This window comes from Glycine max, chromosome 17 (assembly GCF_000004515.6).
Source record: "Glycine max cultivar Williams 82 chromosome 17, Glycine_max_v4.0, whole genome shotgun sequence".
Classification (NCBI taxonomy): Eukaryota; Viridiplantae; Streptophyta; class Magnoliopsida; order Fabales; family Fabaceae; genus Glycine; species Glycine max.
Window position 1 is genome coordinate 11,609,022 of NC_038253.2, and position 10,892 is coordinate 11,619,913.

General features: G+C 34.6%; 2 protein-coding genes and 1 pseudogene across 4 annotated transcripts; 2 read left to right on the forward strand and 1 right to left on the reverse strand.

Annotated features, from left to right (window-relative positions):
* The first annotated feature begins 1,698 nt into the window (after positions 1–1,698).
* On the forward strand, positions 1,699–2,714 carry LOC100527157 (uncharacterized). 2 transcript variants are annotated; one of them, XM_014769797.2, is made up of 3 exons: positions 1,699–1,905; positions 2,002–2,150; positions 2,349–2,714. In XM_014769797.2, exons 1-3 carry the CDS (start codon positions 1,789–1,791, stop codon positions 2,365–2,367), a joined length of 285 nt encoding a protein of 94 aa, XP_014625283.1. In that variant the 5' UTR covers positions 1,699–1,788; the 3' UTR covers positions 2,368–2,714. The 2 variants fall into 2 exon arrangements, with proteins under 2 accessions (XP_014625283.1, XP_006600841.1); XM_006600778.3 differs by lacking the exon at positions 1,699–1,905 and having other exon boundaries at positions 1,996–2,150.
* Positions 2,715–3,583: 869 nt separating this feature from the next.
* On the forward strand, positions 3,584–7,837 carry LOC100800561 (inositol 2-dehydrogenase-like; annotated as a pseudogene). The gene is made up of 4 exons (XR_005889344.1): positions 3,584–5,737; positions 6,141–6,311; positions 6,865–7,029; positions 7,122–7,837. The product of XR_005889344.1 is annotated as an inositol 2-dehydrogenase-like (transcript).
* Positions 7,809–10,119, reverse strand: LOC100810310 (60S ribosomal protein L15-1). Its single transcript, NM_001377990.1, has 4 exons — positions 10,103–10,119; positions 9,373–9,539; positions 8,335–8,532; positions 7,809–8,251 (listed from the first exon to the last, which is right to left on the reverse strand). Exons 1-4 carry the CDS (start codon positions 10,104–10,106, stop codon positions 8,006–8,008), a joined length of 615 nt encoding a protein of 204 aa, NP_001364919.1. The 5' UTR covers positions 10,107–10,119; the 3' UTR covers positions 7,809–8,005.
* Between the last annotated feature and the right edge of the window lie 773 nt (positions 10,120–10,892).

Genomic DNA, 10,892 nt, shown 5'->3' on the forward strand with positions numbered 1-10,892 from the left:
ATATTAATCTGCTTTATTTATTCAATAAATAAACTCTATTTCTATATTCTTAATTTTATCTTCATCTTGATGCACTAATTGGAAATTTATTATTGTCGCAGTACTTTTCCAAAATTCTTATAAATAAACTCTATTTGTTTATTCTCAATTTTATCCTCTCTTTGTGAGGTGGTTCTTTGTGGCAGCAAGTGATTCCACCTCACAACGCTGGCAACACCATATGCCAAACCCAAACATAATTTTTTGTCGAAACCAAACCAAAAAAGCATTTAGTATTCCTTGGTCACAACCGGTCACCGCAAGCCCAAGTTCTTAATGGACATGAACGATCATGATGCTGCACATTTGGGTTGGGGGCATTGCTATTAACCCCGCACAAATTATTATTGGCCCCTATTAAGTTGTTTTTTTTTTCAAAAGAACCCTTTTAACGAAAAGACAATTCTGTTGACAAAGTATACAACAACATTATATTTTTATTGTACAAACTTTTTACCTCCTTTTGTATAACAGAAATACAATTTAGTTGTATTGTTTGTTTAGATACACAGTACAATTATGTTTCCGTTGTGTGAAAAAAGGGTTAGGGGCATGGGGAAGAGGGTGGGGGGTTGGTTTGAATTGTTAAGGGTAAAAAAGAAATTTCCACGGGATTTTAAAATTTGTAGGACCAATAGTAAATGTTGTAGGGGCCAATAGGAATGTAGTTAGGGGTGGGCAAGCGGGCCGGTCCGCCCCGCGTAAGGCCTGTCCGCATTAGCATCGGACCGGGCCAGTCCGCCCCGCTTCTTACACGGACTAAATAAATTGGTCCGCCCCCGTCCCACAGACCCCGCGGGTCAAACGGGCCGGTCCGCGGACCTAATTTTAAAATAATTTCAATTTTAATAAAAATATAATACAATGAAATTAAGTTCAATACAAATGTAAATAAAATCTCAATAATTAGTCAATTACATCAATAAAATAAATAATGTCTTAACAAAAGAAAATCGAAGCAATAAATCTAAAATATGAAATTTAAACATCTCCACCAACAAATGATTCTATATTTGAAGTAGCTTGAGTCTTTTCCATCTCGTGAGCTATTTTTTATAATAAAAATATATTGAAATATCTTTAAAATATTTATTTAACAATTATTTTTTGCTTAAATAATAAGAATTGATATTTTTATTATTTATGGTTTACAGATATGAAAAAAATAGATAAAAAGAGAAAAAGATCGAGAAAATATCAAAAGGAAGATTTTTAACATTTTATCACTTATCTTTTTTATCTTAATCTTTTATTTCTATTATCTTTTATTTATCTTATATTATCCTTTTTTATTTTTATCATCTTTTAATTTAAATCTTTTATTTTTATCTTTAAATCTTTATCTTATCTAATGTATATTCTTTATCTATTGTTTTAAAAGAAAAGTTTAGGGTAAAAAAGAGAAAATCAAACCTAGTTAATTAGGTCAAGGTCAAATAAATCAAACCTAATGCGGACTTCGGGCAATCCGCGGACTCGTGGGCCAAACCCGCATCATCCGCGGATTAGGTGGGACGGGCCAAAAATATGACATAATTAAGGACCGTTTAAAAAAATTGATTGTAACTCGCGCAGACCGCGGATCCCACGGGCCAGTTCATGGACCTGGACCCGTTTACCCACCCCCTAAATGTAGTACTATTATACAAGTGTATCTGAATTCGTATCCGTATCCGTATGGGCGTAAGGAGCTTTGAAGGCAAGGGTAATAATATACGGAAAATGCGCGTGTAAAAAAAATAAAAATCAATGATGATTCATTTATTCCGTTACAGAAGAAGAGAGCAGAAGCTTCTTCTTGGTTATACCTTGACAGACAAATCAGCGAGTGGGAACATTTTCATTTTGTGTTTGGTGGAGATGCCTGTAAGTAGATCGTGTAAATGTTGTTTATTAATTAGGGTTTTCAATTTCAATTTTGGATCTCTCTCTCTCTCTAATCGTAACGTTGTTGCGATGCAGATTAGGAGCTTGGTAGAGGTGGAGCCACCAAGCCCACTGAGATACTTGATCGGTGCCGCCGTTATGATGATCGGAGTAGTGTTACCCGTCGGTTACATGATGTTCCGTAACAAGCGCGTCCCCTCCTCTTCCTCCTACTCCAAACAGACGTAGGTGTGCCTGCCCTTTCTTTTTTCCAATTCCCCCTTTTTTTCATATTCTTATTTCATGAAAACCACTAAATCCCTTGTAATGTGGATAATTGAAATGAAAAAAAAAAAAAGAGAAATTGAATTTGTTTTAAAATTAGATTTGTAGATCCAAATGTAGGAGTGTTTGGGTGGGACTAATTATGATTGCTATTTCAGGAACAAGGTTTTGATTTGATATAGAGAATTAGAGATGTGCTGAGGCCTGATGATGATGGTGGCGGCTATGATGTGAGAAGCCTATGGTTTAGTGGATTTGGATTGATTAACTTAGAGGCTTCAGCAGATATGCCATTTGTTCAATTGTAAATGCATTTTGACTTCCCAAATCTTCTTAGTGCTTTTTCACTTCATTCTGAACTCATACATGCTGCCTGTTTTTCCATCTAGATACACTTGGTCTTCATATTGTGTAGTACAAAAAAAATTCAATGCACGGGATTTGCTTTTATTTGTTTATTTGTAAGCTAGAAGAAAGATCTGACGGTTGCTGCTTCCTTTAACTATTTGATCATGGTTTTTTTCTATGAGGATACTCAAGTGTTGTGAATTTATATTGGTTTTAGGAATTAGAAACTTGAAGTTGTGCAGTAATCTTTCAAATATATGAATCCCTTAGTAACTGGTTTTCACAATTTGCCAGATTTCATATACAGGTAACTACTGTTAGAAAGATTTATGGGTGAGAAGTAATATTCTTAGTTTGATAAGGCTAGTAACTATTTTTCATTAATGTAGAGACTAAAGAGACTGTTATACAAGAATAGTTATGGTAATTTTAGTAGCATCATGTTTATATGGCTTATGCATCACCCATCTAAACTAAATTGATCCAGATTCTGCCCTGATAAACTTGTGCATTGAGGTGTTGGTGGAGAAACTGTGAAAGGCATGATATGATAGTTGAAAGCAATGTAGTTGTTGGTAATAAAATGACTTAATAGTAATTAGCTCAATATTTTTATAAACTTTTTTGCCTTTGATCTTTATTTAAGTACAGCATGTGAATATATTAGATGCTGTTATAGAGAAACCACTGCTGCTCATGCTGGACCTCTAAAGCATGACCCCCCCTCTCCCCCAACAAAAATATTGCTGTGTGCATATGGTCTCTATCAAGCATTGGTACGATTTTGGTTGTAGGTAGTTCTTGGTTAACAGCATTAACCAAGTCAAGATTCTTTTTCTTAATAAAACATTATGAAGTTCATGACAAAAATGAATCATATAGGATTTTTTTTTCTTCATAAAACATATTGGCTGTTATCATGTATCATAATAAAATAGAGAGGTGCCCCCGCCCCCCTCCCACCGCCACCCCCCTATCCCAAAAAACTGATTTTTTTTTTTTTGAAAGGATTAGTATCTGCTGGTGACAATAAATGTCAATTGACAGTCAGACTTGTATACACACCTTGTCTAAACATATTAACATTAGCCCGTCAATCTCAATTTGGTTAGAATGTGAACCGTAGGTTAAGGTGTTCCTTTTGGAAGAATGTTCCATTCAACTGGTTAATGTACCTGAACCATCAGGTGGAAAGACTTGACGGTATACCTAAGAATAACCAATGTAGAATGCAGCCTTTGAACTACGCATGCAATAATAGTGTTGACATACAAAATTAGCATGCTGTGTAGTTCAATTTACTCGAATTTTCTACTTCAAATATAAATTTAACTTCAAATTATTAATAAGAACCAAATACAAAAGAAGAGGGGCTTATCTCTGGAAAAAAATTAACTTCTACTCCACTGACAAATAACTCCCCGGTTATTTGAAAGAAAGAACCTTTTTGGAGTCACTCATGCATCCAGCTGCTCTAAAACTCATTAGAAATTAAGAAAGCGTAAATCAAATTTTGTTGTCAACATTTTATGGACTTTTGAGCTGCTAACTACTCAAGCCCTTAACGAGCAATCACAGAAGCATTTAGTAAACAAAACCAGATGGTTTGTAAAAGTTTTGTTTCTTCATGTCTTAATTTAGAACCCAAATTTAACTAGAGCTCCTTTAAATTCTTCATGGTAGTTATTTGGAAAAAGAATAAAGCTTTTTCCCTGTAAAAGTCAGTATGACACCATCTGCCCCATACACTAGTTAGTGAAATGGCTTAATTTCTATTAGTGCTGGTTTATAAGATCTCAAATGATGTTTTTGGTGCAACCTGGAATAATTTTAAACCATTCAAGGCCCACCTTAAATATTCAAATGATGGTAAATATCTATTATATCATATGCCTCGTGGATATTGAAATAAACATGGGAAAGCAAATGCATTGCCAACTCTATTGTCTATTTTAGATCCGATTACTAATTTTTTTTTAAAATAGTGCCGCATAAATTATTTTCTTTTGACTATTATTTATAATATAATCAATATTATTGTGTATGGTGGTTATTTCCTTAATATTTTTACTACATATTTTTCCAATGAAAAATGGGTGTTCTTAAAATTTTTTTTGAAATTACAAAATATTGAAAATGAAATAAAAAAACATAATAAATAAGATAATCCTGTCTAGATGCCAAATAAATATTTTTTAAACCCTTCCTTCCACCTACACTTTAGTCGTCTAAAGGTGTTGCAATTGTACGGATTCATCATACAAGGATCTAAATATTTATAGGGTAAATATTTTGATCCTGTTCCAAACATGGTTAATTTAGGCTCAAAGTTGGCATAGCCTAGGTCTGGCAAGGCTCAATAGCTCCAATAAAAGCCTAAGTATTCAATTAGTCCAAAAACGCTCAAGGTAACCTCCAATAGTGTTGTGCATGTTTGATTCTACGATGACATCACAAAAATCAAATTTTCACTGTAAAAATTTTAAAGCTACAAAGAGTTGTGGTGCCTTCAACTAGGAGATATATCAAAGGTTCCTAACATTTTACGAGTAGATAACGTTCTATACTTCAGGTACTACTAATCCCTAGTCACCTTACCTAAGGCTTATTCTTATCTGAGCACAGAAGTCCTTACAGGTGATTTTTTAGTTTATGGAAAGATATTAATTTTCATGTATTCAATCTCCCGGTATATATCACTTAATAAAAAATAAAAATATTTTAAATTTAACTACCATTCAAATAAATAAATTCCTCATACATGAACTCGTATTATGCCACACTATTCTAATTAAATTCTTTTCGAAAACAGATCAATAAATAAAATTAAAAACAAATAGAGAGAACACAATGCCAAAAAAGATGTGAAGTTTGTGAACTGACATGACTGAATTTGTCGGATAGGGAACAATCAATGGATGAAATATCTTCTATAACTCTAATTACCAGATTTTGTACTACTAACCAAAACAAACCCAAGAGTTGAAGAAGAATCAGAATTCAGAAATCAGAATCCATGGCAGGTGCTATAGTAGTAAAGTACGGAATCATAGGAGTAGGAATGATGGGTAGAGAGCATCTCGTGAATTTGTACCATCTTCGCACTCAAGGCGTGGCAGTTGTCGCTATTGCTGACCCTCATCTTCCCTCTCAACAACTCGCTCTTGACTTAGCACACTCCTTTGGTTGGCCTCTCAAGGTATTGTCTTTTTTTATTAATATAATAATAACACATTCATCTCTTGATTAAATTTCTCTGCCTATATTATATTGTTATTATTATACTCACGAAGTGATTGTTTAAGCCTCGTAGATGAAAAAAATCGTGATTGAAAGAGAAGAATTTTATTAGAAGTGATTATTCTAACAGAAATTAATCATCAGTAAAATTGATAAATATTCTGTTGCAATACTATGGTAACAAAAAAAATATATAGTTATTATTATTTTAACTTGGATATACAAATTCTATTGATGAGATTTCATTTGTAAACATGTAAGTTCTATATGCAATGTTCTGGGCAGTATTACTATAGTTTAATTAAGCAGACAGTGCTACATAGTTAGGTGAATGAATGAATGACTTTTTGAAAGTTGTGAAGGTTTTCTCAGGTCACCAGGAGCTGTTGGACATTGGACTATGTGATGTTTTGGTGGTATCCACTCCTAACATGACCCATCATAGGATTCTTATGGACATAATCAATCATTCCAAACCACATCGTGTACTGGTAGAAAAGCCCTTATGCACCACAATCTCACATTGCAAAGAGGTTTGTCATTCCTTCCATAAAATTGGTTGCTGCTTATTGGCTTAACTGTTAGAATGCAATTTTATAAGGGTTTGTAACATTTTATATCTCTTTGTTTGTGCTCTCTATCGGGATGGAGATATCAACTATACTTGTGTCATTTCCCTTACGTTATCTTGTGAAAGCGAAATTTTGAAATTTGCTGTATTACTTCATAAACAAGTATTGCATGCTAGGCATAAACTGTATTTCCTTTGGAAAATGGTGTTGTTATAGTTGGATGCCTTACCATTAGCTGGGGAAGGGCATGAATGCCCTTCAGTAACTTTGTACTCTTTCTTAAGAAGTAGAAGAAAGAATAAATAGTGATAATTTGGTTTTTGTTGTCATGGTAAATAGTAAAGAAAATAGAATTTGCTTCTTGGTCTTTATGGAAAAAAAAGGAGTAACTAACTGATTGTATTGTGTTGTGTGTTGTGTGCAGTGTGTGTGTGTGTTTCATTTAATTAAGGTAGACTGGACCAATATCTTTAAAAACTATAATTTATTGTCCTTGTGTGTTACTTTGGATTAGGTTGTCAATGCTGCTAGGAAGAGACCAGATATATTGGTACAAGTTAGACTGGAATATAGATACATGCCACCTGTTGCAAAGCTGATAGAAATTGTTAAGGGAGGAAACCTTGGACAAGTCAGAAAGGTAGCAATTCGGGAGCATCAGTTTCCTTTTCTGGTTAAGGTTAGATTTTATACAATTTGAAATTACATTGCATGGTTTTTGGTTCTCATGGTGACTAGTGAGCAAGCTGAAGAGTGTGATATTGGTCATAGGTGAACAATTGGAATCGGTTCAATATTAACTCTGGTAGAGAAGTGTTGCCACTTCTTTGATCTGATGAGACTGTTTGTTGGTGCAAATCCTGTTCGTGTGATGGCTTCTGGAGCTATTGATGTTAATCACAAGGATGAAGTATATGATGGAAAGGTAGATTAGATGCTGCACTTGAGTTACAATGACTCAATGACCTAGCTTCAAAATTAATCTTTCAGTTAATATGTATGATTCCTTGATTAATCTGATTATAATCTCTGTATAATGTTCTTCAATCCAAAATAACCTCAACCTGGAATTGGGATGGAAGATCTTCTTATTATATTGGGGAAGAGATTGCCACGCTAAAAAATTTCTGACAACAACCTCGATTAATTTAAAGAGAATTTGTGAATTTGGATTTATTTTTACGAGGGAGAAATCATTTCTTTCATGATTTGAGAAGATAATTAAATTATTAAAAAAATTATCCATTTAGAAAATAATTAAATTATTAAAAAAATGTTAAAACATACATTACGAATTTACGATTTTCAACTTATAAACCGTATTTTAGAGTACATCATTTACCCCTAAAATAAAAAATAAAAAAAAGGCTCATGATTTCCTTTAATGCTCATAATTACCAACACCAAAAATAACAAACCAAAAAATAAACGGACTCCAAAAATAATCATAGCACGAGATTTGCCACAACGAAAAAAGTCGAACAAAATAAATAAAAACAATCCCGGCACATAGTAAAAAACTTACATCATTAATCTCTGCTGTTTTAGTACTAAAGACATTATCGGGGAAAAAAGGCATGATTCAGGGATCCAAAACTGACGATTTTCCTCCAAATACTCAGAAAATGAAGCAACATACGATAACTGCAACAAAATCAACGGTAGCGACGAAGGGAGAGGGTATTGTTTCTCTTCCAGGTTGCCCTGCGTGATGGACGATTTTTGTGGTAGAGATGTCCTCTGCCACGTAAACCCCTATTGCTTTTCCCAGCAGAAGTGAGGCCACGCAGTTCCCTGTGTTTATGGACTGGATTGCAGAGCCAGTTGATTCTTGGATCATTTCTTACAGCAGTGTGGGCAACATCCACCAGAATGACCTCAAAATATTTGTAAGTGGAGTCCTGCAACAACACATAACAATAGAATCAGACCAACAAAGTCAGCAACTCATAACCAGGTTTTCAACAATGTGATGTTAACATACCTCATTCACCCAGTATGAATTGAGAACCCTGAGGCCACCCAACTTCCTTCCGGCTCTCTCCTCGGCAACAGACCTCTTGCTGCGTTGAAATTTCAGTTGAGTAACACCTTGGTTGGTGGGCTTACCATAAACAATACCCTTTGGAACTGGTCTCTTACGGCCACCCCTTCGTACGCGAACACGGTAAATCACGTAACCCTGGAATGTTATAAGAATATAATCATAATCAAGATTCAAGTGAAGCAAGGTGCAACTCAATTATTCATTACTGACAAGGTTTGTTTCATCATAATTCTGATATAGCCATGCAGCTGTCACATTTTCACAAAAATTTAAATAGTACAGGAGCTACTGATAGACAGCTCGTTCTACTGTGGCTGTTCTGAGGAAGCATCCGATCAATTTATACATAAGCAATTTCCAAAAGAGAACATACATATGCTACTGGAGACCACTTAACCACATAATTCAACTACACATTACTGACAAGGGTTTACAAATTAAACAGGATGGGAACTACATACTATGATTACTGCTTTGGTGAAAAACTGTACCAGTCTGTTACAATAACAAATTTGGTAAAAAGTAAATTTTCTTGGGCTAATGATGGACAGCTTGTTCTACTGTAGCAGGTCTTGGGTAGCTTCCAATTCTTTGTAATTATGCAATTTCCAAAAGAAAAAAGACATGATTCTGGACACCACTTAGCCAGCACCCTATTTTCTTCCACTCTCATGCCAACTTACCCAACTCAATTAATGCATTATTGACAATCAATTGTGTCACAATTTCACAAAGAATTAGAAAGAAATAAAAAGGAGTTACACACAACTCCCACTGCTTCAGATGTTGGGGATTGGGGCAAAATCATAGAGCTAAGAATGACATTTATTTATTGGTAAACACTTCCAACAAATTTTCACCACTTTGTTTTACAGAAAACCGTTAGAAAATACAACACTCGTAAAACCAAATGGAGATAGAATTATCAGGTGAATAACCCTCAAAAATCATGTCAAACAAATAAAATTTCCTCACCTGCTTAGCCTTGAAACCCAAGCGACGAGCCTTATCTGGGCGAGTAGACCTTGTCAAACGGACAATAGAAGGTTGCTGGCGATACTCCCAGCACCTCACCCGCTGCAAGAATCTCATAACATCAGACTGCTTCTTGCGCCATAGCTCCGAAACATACTTGTAGGCACCTATTGCAACATAAACCAACACAAATAATGCCTAATTTCACTAGAATAACAAAAATGCTATGATAGAAAGCTCAACCAGCATAACTAATAGAAATCAGCAATTACAAATATATATATATATATATAGGAACAGGTGACAAAACGCATCCACACAAAGCATGAACCTTACATATATCATTAACTATTCATTCCGCTTATATTGATAGAGAAAAAGTTAAGGCCAAACTTGACCACAAGCAACAGAAAATTGCATGGTAATTTAAATCTCGTAAGTGCAATCAACCAAAAGTATGAACACCAAAACCAAATGTGAAAAGGAAACTCTAAAATCCATAAAAATAAAAACAAAAACCTCATATTCCGTAGACAGATTTACAACCACTTAAAGTTCCTCACTGTCAAATTAAAAACTTCCAAAATGAATCGAAAGGAGTGAATCTTAGAATGCACAACATGACCGTGAATACTATGAACAAATGCAGATCGATGCAACGCATTGATCAGAAAACCAATCTAAAAGCAAGTAATGAAGGGAAGAGAGAAGAGATGGAGAGAGGAAATACCCATTGTGCTGAAGCGCAGTCGCAGTAGCGAAGAACTAGGGTTTCGATGAAGTGTTGCTCTAAGTTTTATAGACGCCGTCCCTTGCTTAACCCTATAGATGAATAGATCTGAGCCGTCCGTTAAATTTGCATGACCTAAGTGCGTTAGAACCGGGTCCAACATGTTGGGTCAACCCGTTTAACTGCATAAGTGTCATATGTTAGTTTACTAATTATTTTCTTATACTTTTAAATTTGAATCTTTATTGAAATGTATATCTTAATTAATCATAAATACAAATGCACTTTATAAAAAAAATCAAGATGTTAAATAAATAAAGACTAACTCATGTTAATAATGGATTATTAAGATTCAATTTGAATGGTGACTCATTTTTGTTTAAATTTAAGATGAGTCCCAATTATATTGGGTTGATTGGTGTCAATGCCATTAAGGCACAAAATTCCTAAAGTACATTTCTACAAAGTGAAATATATCTTTGTCTAAAGTAAAGTTAACAAATCATACTAGAACACAATAATAATATCTCTAAGAGGCCTTGGACTTCGTGTCTGGCAATCCAATCCATCTTAGGCTCTTGTGCCATTACGAATTCAACTAATCTTCATTCTTGGATCCACCTTCTTATGTCGAGTCGAGATTAATTTGTCTTTGATTGTTGTTGTTATGGGAGCTTTCACCAGCAATTGCATCGGATAGGTCTTGGAGGCGTGTTTCATGCTGATATTGGCCGTTGGAAGTTTGGTTTCTCAACATCTAAACCATTAGGAAACTCTCTCATAGCCAAGT